At 43.4% G+C, this 13,935-nt stretch overlaps 1 protein-coding gene and 1 long non-coding RNA gene across 2 annotated transcripts in view; one reads left to right on the forward strand and one right to left on the reverse strand.

Annotated features, from left to right (window-relative positions):
- AMMECR1 (AMMECR nuclear protein 1) overlaps positions 1-13,935 on the reverse strand; it is a 201,349-nt gene that overhangs the window by 68,002 nt on the left and 119,412 nt on the right. The window contains exon 2 of the mRNA XM_073641126.1: positions 581-1,164. Within this exon, the coding sequence (XP_073497227.1) occupies positions 581-975 (395 nt within the window). The 5' untranslated portion in view covers positions 976-1,164. The remainder of the gene's footprint in view (positions 1-580; positions 1,165-13,935) is intronic.
- On the forward strand, positions 579-13,321 carry LOC141154750 (uncharacterized). The gene is made up of 4 exons (XR_012247471.1): positions 579-1,191; positions 12,277-12,361; positions 12,439-12,511; positions 13,137-13,321. It is a non-coding gene; the product is annotated as an uncharacterized lncRNA (long non-coding RNA).

Raw genomic sequence — 13,935 nt, forward strand, 5'->3', positions numbered from 1 at the left:
ACGTTATAGGGGGGGGGGATACGCCGGGGGGACAGGTCCACACACGTTATAGGGGGGGGGGATACGCCGGGGGGACAGGTCCACACACGTTATAGGGGGGGGGGGATACGCCGGGGGACAGGTCCACACGTTATAGGGGGGGGATACGCCGGGGGACAGGTCCACACACGCTATGGGGGGGGGGACGACGACAACCACACACACGCTATAGGGGGGAGATACGCGGGGGGACAGGTCAACACAAGCGACGGGGGGGGGGATTACGTCGGGGGAAAGGTCCACACAAGCTACGGGGGGGGAATACACCGGGGGACAGGTGCACACATGCTACGGGGGAGGGGGGGGGCTATACTCCGGGGGACAGGTCCACACACGCTATGGGGGGGCTATACTCCGGGGGACAGGTGCACATATGCTACGGGCCATACCGGTCCCAGATCCCAGCTGTGCACACTACAGGGTGACACAATGGATGACCTGTCACACACACTGCTCTCCCGCTACACACACAGTCCCCTCGGTGCGGCCGGCCGCTCATTCCCCTCCCCCGGTCCGCTCGCCCTACCCGGCCCGCACTTACTATGGGTCATTAGTGAAGCGAGGCGTGCGGGGCGGCTGGTACCCGTACAGATGGCAATACAGAACATCGAAGCAGAAGCAGCACATCTCAGCCGAAACCACCATCTTCCGGGATCCGGGGCTTAGACTGGAGCCACAGCCCGGAGAGAGAGTCCCGCAGCCCGGCGATAGGCTATTACCACAAGCCAGGCCGTTCACCCGGCTGCTCCCACCAGGCCCGCTCCCGGAGCCTCCCAGGCCCAGCTCCGCCCCGCGGCACTGGCTATCCCCGCTGCAGTGCGGGCCACCGGGACCCCCTGAGCCAGACGGCGGAGAGCTGGACAGTTTCTGCTTCTTCACCCCGCAGCAGCCCGCCGCCATCTTGGAACAGTCTCCCACGCACCGCTTCCGACCCATGCTCCGGGCGTCCTCCTCCTGTGCGTGGTGACGTCGAAACGCCCGGCCTTCGTAGCTCCGCCCACCGCTGTCAGTCACACGGATTGTAGCTCCACCCACTGCTTCTTATAAGTGCTTGATTGGCCGGAGGGAAGACGCGTCAGTGTGGCCCCGCCTCCTGCAGCTGGATGACTGACAGTCGTGTAGACCCTGCAGTGGGAGACAGAGGGGAGGAAGGTGAGTGCAAACAGCTGACAGAGACGACACACGGGGCGGGGCACGGAGCGCTGTGCTCACATCTGTCCGGGGAAGCTCCATTACATTCAGTCATTGCTGTACGATCACACAAAGCGTTATCTGAGCACGGGAGCTACAAGTCCCAGCATGACCCATGATGCTGTGCTCATGGGGCCCCATTCATCATTTTCACTCACTTATTCTTTATAATCGCTGACGTTTTTTGCATCCACAATGGCGAACAGAAAACAGTGAACAAATGAAAAATAGACTAAAAATGGCGCAAATCAAAAGAGGAATAAGACACCAATGAAAACAGGCGAACACCACCCAAACAGGACAAAAAGAGGTGCAAATACAGCAATGAATCAGCCCCCATAGTTTTATCGGGTGTGAGAAGAGGTGGTCCCCTGTTATAGGGTGATGGCGTAGTGTTAGGATGGGTCATCACCAGGGGCGTAACCATCCTGGTCACTTAAGGTGCAAACGGGGTCCCGTACTGGAGGGGGTCCAACGACCCAAGTCGCTATTTCACCTGGAGGTGTCCAATGGCGCACATTCAGCTGAAGTGTATTGAGGTGCAGAGACCCGCCGGGTCCATGCATTGTATAACACACTGCCGGTCAATCAGAGGCCGACAGCTGACATCGGCATGCCAGTCACAGGCGGTGCATAGCAGTGATGTCATTCGTCACCCATAGCAGGCACAAAGTCAGCCCTAGCCTCTGCATCGGCTACATAGGAGGACATCACCCATCATGGGAGTTGGGGAAGGCGTGAAGAATTGTTGTTTTTTACTTGTGTTAGAGAATAGCGGCAGAACAGGGAGCATTATTACAGGATGGGCCTAGGAGTTGGCACATTGTACCAAGAAGGGGCCCAGGATATTGCTGGAAGGGGCCCAGGATGGGGGGTATTATACCAGGATAGGGGACATTATTACTGGAAGGGGCCCAGGATTGGGGGTATTATACCAGGATAGGGGACATTATTACTGGAAGGGGCCCAGGATGGGGGGTATTATACCAGGATAGGGGACATTATTACTGGAAGGGGCCCAGGATGGGGGGTATTATACCAGGATAGGGGACATTATTACTGGAAGGGGCCCAGGATTGGGGGTTTTATACCAGGATAGGGGACATTATTACTGGAAGGGGCCCAGGATTGGGTTTTTATACCAGGATAGGGGACCTTATTACTGGAAGGGGCCAGGATGGGACATTATACCTGGATGGGGCACATTGTCACTGAGAGGGGCCCAAGAAAGGAAACATTACACCAGGAAGGGGCCCAGGATGGGGGAAATTATACCAGGAAGCGGCTCAGGATGGGAAATATAGCAAGAAAGGGTCCATAATGGGGGACATTATTACCAGAAGGGGCCCAGAATGGAGGATATTATACCAGGAAGGGGCCCAGGGTGGGTGACATTATTATATTCTGGGGAGAGTAAGTGACATGTTGCTGGAATCAGTGTCTCTGCCCCTACATCATGCTGCTCTTACATAGCAAAAACCTGGTGACAAATTCCCTCTAATACCATAATGAAGGACATGTTAATTATACATAATCCATGCACTATGGCTGCTCATAAACATACAGTTCGCTGATTTAATAGGAAAAAGAAGCTGTATACTGCAAAGTATTCATGAGTTGTTAGTACCATCTGCATGAATAGATTTATTACATTGTAATGCCTATGGATTAGTATTGGACATTTCTACCTTTGTTGGACGTACTAATCCAAACTCAAAAAGAATTTGGCCTTTTTCAGGCTTTCCAATTATTAATTTGCAAAACAATGGTCTGAACTGATTACCATATTTACATACTTTGATATTTTCCAAGAATGTGATTACTTTTTCTCAGAGAACCAAGCAAAATAAAATGATAAAAATCAAATTTCCTGTTATTGATGCTACAAAATGAATCGAAAATATGAAGAGCAGACTATTTTATTTTTACATCATATCTAAAGTGAGTTGCTGGATGTCAATGTCCTTATTCTGGTACTTTTGAAGATCAATATAATTTCTGATACAATGCTTTGAAAAAGTATTCATACCCCATGAACTTTTCCACATTTTTTCACATTACACCCAAAACTTAAATGTATTTTATTGGGATTTTATGTGATATACCAACACAAAGTAGTAAGTATTTGTGAAGTGTAAAGGAAATAATATATGGTTTATAATTATTTATAAAATATAAATCTGAATTATTTTTTTTGCAATGTTATAGAGACATGTCAGAAGTTGTGATTTGTGCTGAATATACGTGTCTGCTATGGGAAAACCCTTCTAACATGGTTATGCTATAGGGTGCCACTAAATCTACTTAATATCCACAACAAATTCTGATAGGGGGCTAAGCGTAAGCCTTTCAGTATACAATATGGGGCAACTGATATCTCTTGTTGGTGCTGGAAAGGTAAAGAGGGATCACTCAGGCAAGGGAAACCCTGCACAGATTGGCGCTAGCTCTCCCCTATTGAAAGGAGGATAGAAATACTATGGTGGAGAGATGTAACAATTTTATCCTCCAAATAGCCTCTGGAGAGCTGGAATCTGATTGATTACTATAAGCAATCATTCCAATTTTCCATTCCACTAGTATTGATAATGTGGAATTAATAGTAATAAATGGGGTGCCTCAGTGGTTAGCACTGCAACCTTGAAGCGCTGGGGTCATGGGTTCAAATCCCACCAAGGACAACATCTGCAAGGAGTTTGTATGTTCCCCCCGTGTTTGTGTGGGTTTCCTCCGGGTTCTCCGGTTTCCTCCCACACGCCAAAGACATACTGATAGGGAATCTAGACTGTGAGCTCCATTGGGGACAGTACCCATAATGTCTGTAAAGTGCTGCAAAATTAATGGCGTTCTATAAGTGAGTAAATAAATGGGATTACTGAAGGAAGCCAAAAGAATTTAGCTTTTGGGCCACATTCAGACTTCTGTTTTTCACGTAACAGTTCTATTTGTGTTTTTCATTTATAAAACTTGTACCTATCATATTGGACTGTTCACATATCCGTTGTCGCAACTCTGTTGTCGGGTATCTAGGGACCAAGGGCTCCTTCCCTGTCCCTAACGCTAGGGGTGCCCTAACTATCCCTGCTTCCCTGATTACTTCTAATGGTGAAGACGCTGGGGCCACGTACTTTTCTGAGCTCCTGAATAAACCCTATATCAGTCTTCCTCCCCCACCCAGGGAAGTGGGGAGTAATATGTATGAATATACACCAACCAGACAAACAAGGGAGGAAGTACAGGGAAAAATGAAAATACCAATCGTACAAATATGCAGTCACAGACAACAGAAAGGAACACCAGGCAGTAAAAGAAGGAAATAACCAAATAGATGAGGATTTGCACACAACCGAATCACCAAGCAACAGTCTCAGATCAACACTCCAAACGTCTCTACAAACAACTGACACCTTCACTCCACACCAGGTAGCATAAACCTAACACTGGCAATCCTGATAGTAGATTGGAGAGGGGAGTGGCCAACACTGAACAGCTGAGATCATCCAAGCAGGAAGCTTCAGAGACTCTCAACTTAAAAGTTTAACCCCTGCACTGCTAACAGAAACCTGCACTGTTTAATATGAAGGAGAAGTGCTTCTAATCTGTGCAGGAGTACGTGAAATCAGACGCTGCGGTCTTCTGGCCCCTCTCTGTCGTGGTAAACTCATGACATTTGTGCTTGTTTTTGCAGACCACGTGTCAGCAAAAAAATCATGTCCATTTTTATTGGCGTCACATATACACCCATACAGGAAATCACCCATAAAAATCAATGGGTCCTTGAAAATCATGAGCAGCACATGGATGGGACCCATGTGCTGTCCGTAATTACCATTGTAATGTATAGGAGAAGTGTGCTTAGTGCCGCCTGCATTATTGAAATTCAGCGGTTCTTAGGAGAAATAAAGTTAATTTTCTCCCGGGTGCCGCACTTTTCAGTACAGCAACTTCATAACATTATTAAAGGGGTTGTCCAAGTAGTGAAGCTGACATATTCAAAAGGCTGCGTTTACTGTTGCAGCTGCAGTGTGATTTTTTTTTGCCACAACCGCAACAGAAAATGCACTGTTTGCTATAATTTTCAAAAATCGCAGCAAAAGATTCTTATTTCACCATCAAATGCGGCAAAAAATTCACAATGTATGAATGCAGCTACAAAGGAAATATGTCAGCTCATTCTATCCTCCCTAAAAGATTACATGCATATATGTAGGTTATAAGAATTCAAGTGAATCCAGTCTTGTTACTAACTGTATATTAATATGATCATTTATGATTTATTTGTTCATCTTTTGTTATTATACAGTTTAGAATCCATGTCTTGATCTCATTGGTGCAGTTCTGCATGTCTGAACAAGTTTATATAGTCTGTAGATTTGTGGTAAACACTTAGCGGCGAACATGTATACACCACAGTCTAATTACACCACAAAGCCGAAGAGGCGTTCAGATAACTGGAAAACCTGAGCTCCTCCACAGAGACACATCTGCTTTTGTAAATGTTCGGACCTGCCTCCAGATTCATGAAACCATTGCACTTGCTAAACCCCACAGGACACCGGACAGCAACACCCACTTTAGAAGTTTTTAAAAGTTGCTGTAGTTATAACAATTAAACCGTAATCCCTCTTCCCTAAATAGTACCAGATTGCCCTTTTTCTCCCTTTAAGTAGTTTTATCGGAATACCTATTCCAATTCCAGTACTCACAGAAACCTTTCTTAAAGAATTCAAAATAGCATACCCCAAACAGTAATCACCATATTGTTCGTCATGTCTCTAAAGTCATTACAGCAGGGTCTTCCCTCTTTCAACTCATTAAAAATAGCCCCTTCTAACCCCAGTAGTCACAGCAGGGCTCCCTCATTTCCTATCATCAAAGCTGATCCTTCCCTCAGGCACAACCTTTATCCCAGCAGTCACAGTAGGGTGTAGTAGTGTGTGTGAACTACTGCCCTGCTTTCCTTCTTCCATTAAGTCACAGCAGTTCTCCCCTTAGCAGTGTCAGCAGCCCCCTACCCAGCAGACAAGACGGTGCCTGTGTTCCCATAATTGTGGCAGTTCATCCCTCTCCCATTCTTTCAGTAATATCATTGCCTTATTTGCACGCGGTGACAGGCTAAAAGAGTTGTGTACACCCAAAATTTGAGAAAATTTGCAAATTTATTAGACATAATAGACAAAAATGGAGCAACTTCAGACAAGGGAATTAAAAAAATTGAAAATATACATACAAACGAAGAGGTTGGATGCAATAACCCAACAAACTCTTCAGCAGGTACAAATTCTATTATATTAGGTTATTCATTATTAATGATTATTCATACTGAGATTGCGAAAAACAATCTCATAGCATGATACAGGGTATATATAGCAAGAACATCAGGCAATAGACAGTCAATACTACAAGGTACTTAACACCAAGGTGCATAATAAGGTAACAGTCAATACACCAAGGTACATAACAATTATAGATACAGTCAGTCATCATAAGAAGGTCATAGTAACCAGATGAACTAATGCAAATTACCTGCTAGGACGAGACCCAACGCGTATTGCTGCTAGGGGCAGCTTCGTAAGGGGTGATCTAACTGGGTTGCTGACCAGGTATATAGGTTTATATACAGTGGTGGCCAAAAGTATTGGCACCCCTGCAATTCTAAATTGTTTAAAAATACAACATTTATTGAATCAATAGATATAGTAAAATATACATAGAAAGATAAAATGGGGAAAGGATAACACAATAGAGAGGTTACTGGGTAGGACAATAATTATAGTATGGTTTTTACATTACATGATCAGTTTCTATATACCAGGCAAGACATAAATTTGCAACCTGTTTTTAAATAAAGTCCGCAATAAACTACATAGTGCTAAAGATGGACTCCATAAATAAAAATAAAAGGTGCTACATCATAAGTTAGTGAACGTGGTATACAAAGATAGAATGTATAATGATAATAAAGTTTGTACTGACCCAGATAGCCAAATCCAACGCGCGCTTCGCCAGGGGGCTTTGACGAGGATGTCACCTTTTATTTTTATTTATGGAGTCCATCTTTAGCACTATGCACTTTATTGCGGACTTTATTTAAAAACAGGTTGCAAATTTATGTCTATAACCTCTCTATTGTGTTATCCTTTCCCCATTTTATCTTTCTATGTATATATTACTATATCTATTGATTCAATAAATGTATTTTTAAACAATTTAGTTTATGTGTCACATATGTAGGTTGTTTCAGATATAGACACATTAACGTCTGAGCATATTTGTATATAGTCCTTATATATTTACCCCTGCAATTCTGTCAGATAATACTCAGTTTCTTCCTGAAAATGATTGAAATCACACATTCTTTGGTCTTATTATCTTCATTTAATTTGCTTGCAAGGAAAAAACACAAAAGAGAATGAAGCAAAAATCAAATCATTGATCATTTCACACAAAACTCCAAAAATGGGCCAGACAAAAGTATTGGCACCCTCAGCCTAATACTTGGTTGCACAACCTTTAGCCAAAATAACTGCGAACAACCGCTTCCGGTAACCATCAATGAGTTTCTTACAATGCTCTGCTGGAATTGTAGACAATTCTTCTTTGGCAAACTGCTCCAGGTCCCTGATATTTGAAGGGTACCTTCTCCAAACTGCCATTTTGAGATCTCTCCACAGGTGTTCTATGGGATTCAGGTCTAGACTCATTGCTGGCCACCTTAGAAGTCTCCAGTGCTTTCTCTCAAACCATTTTATAGTGCTTTTGGAAGTGTGTTTTGGGTCATTGTCCTGCTGGAAGACCCATGACCTCTGAGGGAGACCTAGCTTTCTCACACTGGGCCCTACATTATGCTGCAAAATTTGTTGGTATTCTTCAGACTTCATAATGCCATGCACACGGTCAAGCAGTCCAGTGCCAGAGGCAGCAAAGCAACCCCAAAACATCAGGGAACCTCCGCCATGTTTGACTGTAGGGACCATGTTCTTTTCTTTGAATGCCTCTTTTTTTTTCCTGTACACTCTATGTTGATACTTTTGTCTCATCTGACCAGAGAACATTCTTCCAAAACGTTTTAGGCTTTCTCAGGTAAGTTTTGGCAAATTCCAGCCTGGCTTTTTTATGTCTCGGGGTAAGAAGTGGGGTATTCCTGGGTATCCTACCATACAGTCCCTTTTCATTCAGACGCCAACGGATAGTATGGGTTGACACTGTTGTACCCTCGGACTGCAGGGCAGCTTGAACTTGTTTGGATGTTAGTCGAGGTTCTTTATCCACCATCCGCACAATCTTGCGTTGAAATCTCTCGTCAATTTTTCTTTTCCGTCCACATCTAGGGAGGTTAGCCACAGTGCCATGGGCTTTAAACTTCTTGATGACACTGCGCACGGAAGACACAGGAACATTCAGGTCTTTGGAGATGGACTTGTAGCCTTGAGATTGCTCATGCTTCCTCACAATTTGGTTTCTCAAGTCCTCAGACAGTTCTTTGGTCTTCTTTCTTTTCTCCATGCTCAATGTGGTACACACAAGGACACAGGACAGAGGTTGAGTCAACTTTAATCCATGTTAACTGGCTGCAAGTGTGATTTAGTTATTGCCAACACCTGTTAGGTGCCACAGGTAAGTTACAGGTGCTGTTAATTACACGAATTAGAGAAGCATCACATGATTTTTCAAACAGTGCCAATACTTTTGTCCACCCCCTTTTTTAGGTTTGGTGTGGAATTATATCCAATTTGGCTTCAGGACAATTCTTTTTGTTTTTTTTCATTGAAGACAAATTACATGAAGATAATAATACCAAAGAATTTGTGATTGCAATCATTTTCAGGAAGAAACTGAGTATTATCTGACAGAATTGCAGGGGTGCCAATACTTTTGGCCACCACTGTTGGTAGGGCATTTAAATAGGATGCTATGGAGCAGCTGAGTAAATTTCAAATAACCTCCCATTTAGTGCAGCATGCTGTCACTCAGTGCGCTTTACGTTCCACCAGCCGATAGAGGTGGAACACAAGCAACGTCACTTCCGACCGGAAATGATGTGTCGGCTGCAACCGTAAACCCCGGGTGTGCTCCAGGACAGGTCATCAATGTCTGATTGGTGGGGGTACAAGACCCAGCACCCCCAGCGATCAGCTGTTCCCAGAACTGCTCAGTTACGGAACTGCACAGCACAGCTCTGTCGACTGTATAGTGGCCACGGCCGAGTACTAGGTTGTCATCAGTCAGGATTTGGCCCAGAAGCTGATACCCAGCTGTCAGGGTGAATTGCAAAATCTTGAAAAATAAGGACCAACACTGTAAATATTGAGATTTTACGTAAACTTGATGTATTTGTCAATACAAGTTTCTTAGAAATACTTATAATTGTAATTCAGTAACTACAATAACATCTGACTAAGATCTAAAAACCCTGACACAGCAAACTTTCTGAAAACCAAAATTTGTGTCAGTCTCAAAACTATGAGCCTTGACAGCAGGGCTGCCGTTTCTCCTTTTCTTTTCCCATTTACCTTTCCCCAGTAGTCACAGAGTCATTTGGTTCCCAGCGTCTTAAACAGTAACATATTTACAGATCCAAAACTTTTCATTGTGATCTATATAAAGTATAATGGTAAATTTAGTAGGGGGCAAATACTTTTCACATCACGGACCCATACTTTGTAGCACAGTGAATTACCGCATCTGTTTGTGCACATGTTATATGATTACATGTATCATATATCTAATATATAGAATACAGGAAATAACAACAACTCATTACTTACTGAACATCTGCTGATCTGGAATCAATACAATTAGTTCTATAAATATATCATATGGTCAGAATATTTCTAAAAAGAAAACCTCAATCCCGTGTTTATTTATGGCATGGAATTAGTGTAGCCTGCTTTTTTTTAATTAATAGGAAAAATACAATTTATCATAAAATGACTAAATATATCTGTACGAAAAGAACTCGGCACTCTGTTAGAAAGTTGTGAAAATTTAAAGAGGTTGTCTTGTGAAAACAAGTCATTGCCTGTCCACAGGATAGATGATAACTTATTGATTGGTGGGGGTCCAACCGTTCGTTGGGGCTGGCATAGATTTGCAGAATAGGGAGTTAATTTTTATAGCAGATGTGGCACTTTTATGCCTGATATATAATGGAGTGGCGAGCTGGATAGCCATCTGCAGGTTCATTCATTCTGTACGGGGCTTCTGAATAAAAAAAGGAACGCAGGGCTCAGGAGTTAAAGGAGCAGCAGTACTGTGCTGTGTGGCTGTGAATCCATTTTCTGGATAAGTTAAACCACTCACTAATTGCAGCACAATCTGCCTGTTTCTGTCTCTGCTTGTTTTCTCACTCTGCTCCTCACTCCTCCATACACATTTCCCTCTCCATAGATATTAATTTGAGTTGTAATCCGACAATTTACTGTGCTGGTGGTCCATCTTGCTTTGACCATAATGTATCAGAGCGGCTAGTGAGTTCAGGAGGTAGGTGGGGGGAGTAGAAGAATTGGTTCATAAGTGGAGAAACAAGTCTTGTATAGTCGCTTGTACTATTGATTTTTGTAAAGTTTGATGACATGACAGTGGCCATTTAATGAAACAACAAATTGTCTAAAAAATTTTTTTATCATGAACATGCGTTGTATGTATTCAATGTAAAATCAGATTTGTAAACTCTTCAACATTTGATCTGATAAGCTAAGGTAATGGAACATCTCCCTGTGACCTTTACCATTGAGACTACAGTGTAAAACTATTGTCTTGAACTAAAATAAAATATTGTAAAGGGATCAACTAATCCCTTGGCTCATAGCTAGGGCTCCCAAGTGAGAGACCTCTCTATGATCTCTGGAATATGGCGCAGTAATGGGATAATCTCTGTATATTACAAATACAATGATATGGAGGCGAACAATTAACATACATCTCACTGCAGATGATGTACTTTGTAAACAAGCCATTATCATTGTTTTATTCAGTGAGACGTACATTGTTTTACAGCATTATTAAGAATCCTTTGTTCCTGTAAATGTTGCTGGAACTTTATAAAACAGTCCGTTCCCCTTTTAAGCCACAGTCAATGTAACACTTTCACATAAATTCTGTATGGTGATTTTTATAGAGACTCTGTCAGCAGGTCTTTGCTATGTAATCTGAGAACACCATAATGCAGGAGCAGAGACCCTGATTACAGGGATGTGTAACTTACTGGACTGTGTTTTGTTGTGTCAATACAATCAGTGTTTTATCAGCAGGAGATTATCATTACAGGGAAAATGGCCTCGTGCCTCCTAGTCCAACCATGTCCCCAGCATTGATTAGCAGCTCTTTGTCACTATACAATATACACAGAAAACTGTGGTGTGGCCAGGGTTATACACAGATCAACAACTGAGCTCTGCTAGATCTGCAGCAGAGAAAACTGTGATTGTATCACAACTGCTGCACCCAGTAAACTAAGTGACATGTCTCTGGAATTAGGGTCTCTGTCCGTACATCATGCTGCTGTCATATTACATAGGTAAAAACTGCTGACAGCATACCTTTAAAGGGTAACTGTATTGTTATGGAAATTTTCAAAATAAACTTGTGTACATAGGGAATAATTCTACATCTGGCCATTATATGACTTGTATTCTGCATTTTCACCAGTTTTCCCCTCTACATGATCTATGTTTTAATTTGCATTTCACCAGAAGCTGGGGGAAGGAGGTGGGCTAGCAGGGTCCCGATTTGTACCAGTCTCTCACAGTGTACTATGTTTTCTATGTGTATTATATGTAGATTTAAAAGTAATTTGCACTGGGCTAAAAGACAGAATAACTAGAAGAATAGGTGGGATAAAATAATTGTTATTAGAACTAAAATATAGAGTAAAAACAACCCTGGCTACCAGCCTACATCAGACACCCCAGTCATTGCTCTATCAATTGCTCCTAAGGGTCATCACTGTTTCGAATTTCATAAGGTAATCTACCAGCACGCACCACCATTATTGTCCATGCAACACCACAGGTCAGTATTATCTTTCACTACTTTCCATAATAGGTACCAACTAGGACACAGCCATCACCCACATCTACTTCACCAGTCAATCAGGAGAACTTATGAATCTAACTATCCTTGGGTTCAGGTAACTAGTCCTACGCACAATAAATTCGATTCCACCTATAACTTCTAAATCTATTTTGATTATTTTTCCTTTTACAGCCACCAAATTTGCTCGGCCCTCCGAAGCTGGGAAGATTCCCCATTCTTACTCTGGTCCGCAGGCATAATCGAGGTATTGGATACCAGCTTCCAACCACTATCGGTTTAACCAACACTTAAAGGGGTTGTCCACTACTTTATATCCCCCCCCCACCCATGTATCCCCCTGATACTAAGACTTCTTGTAAATACCCTCTTTTGCTGATAATGCCTGTGAGTGGCGCTATCACTGGCCGCTCACAGGCATCACGTGACCCCTGGCTGCAGCCGGCTCTGACATCCACTGACGTCACGACAGGGGGTCACTATCTTCCTGGTTTCACCGTGGATGCCAGGCTGTAGGCGGAGTTACCCCCCCACGTCGCACCGGCATCCACCGCACGCTCTGCCTCTCCCCATTCATTGGGAAAGCGCGTGGTGGATGCTGGGTGTGACGCGGGGGGTAACCCCTCCCATAACCCAGCAACCACCGTGGGGACCCCAGCGCTGAGTCACGCCTCACTTGTCATGACATCAGAAGGGGGTCACTTGATGCCTGTGAGCGGCCACCAATAGCGCCACTCACAGGCATCATCAGCAACAGAGGGTATTTACAAGAAGTCTTAGGGGCCCCGGGGGGATACATTGTGGGAGGGAATAAAGTAGTGGACAACTTCTTTAAATTTAGTAATCCTATTCCTTCTCTTCTTCTCCCCAAGGGATGACCATTACCCAAAATCATACTGGGACACTCTGCAGACTATACTGGTGACACAACCCTCAAGCAGGACCCTGATTCCCAGCATCAGGACCATACTCATTCTACTTGTACAATCAGGATTCTCTAATTTTTACTAGTTTTTACTCTATATTTTAGTTCTAATAAAATACTTATTTTATCCCACCTATTCTTCTATTTATTCTGTCTTTTAGCTCAGCGCAAATTACTTTTAAATTTATGTTTTAATGATATCTTCCCTTAATATCTTTGGACAATTAGTGGTTATTGTCCCAATTTGCTGCAGGCCTACTAGACCACCTACCAGCGCCACTGCTCTTCTCCATTCATGTATTTTATGTATGTAAATCCTCTTCACAAGAACAGAGCCCCCTGGAATTAATAGTGCTTTTAAAAAAATAATAATAGCAGGATTCAATTTTAAATGTTCTGGTTATTCCCATCTTTAGAAGTTATCACAGGCAGCACGGTGGCGCAGCCTTGCAGCACGGTGGCGCAGCCTTGCAGCACTGGGGTCCTGGGTTCAAATCCCACCAAGGACAACGTCTGCAAGGAGTTTGTATGTTCTCCCCGTGTTTGCATGGGTTTCCTCCGGGCTCTCCGGTTTCCTCCCACACTCCAAAGACATACTGATAGGGAATTTGGATTGTGAGCCCCAATGGGGACAGCGATGACAATGTATGTAAAGCGCTGCGGAATATGTTGGTGCTATATAAAAATAAAGATTAATATTATTATTATCACCTTCCTATATTCTATCTTTACGATCGGCGGGGGTC

Source organism: Phyllobates terribilis, unplaced genomic scaffold (assembly GCF_046119375.1).
Source record: "Phyllobates terribilis strain yellow unplaced genomic scaffold, ASM4611937v1 Scaffold_7__3_contigs__length_470593459, whole genome shotgun sequence".
Taxonomy (NCBI): Eukaryota; Metazoa; Chordata; class Amphibia; order Anura; family Dendrobatidae; genus Phyllobates; species Phyllobates terribilis.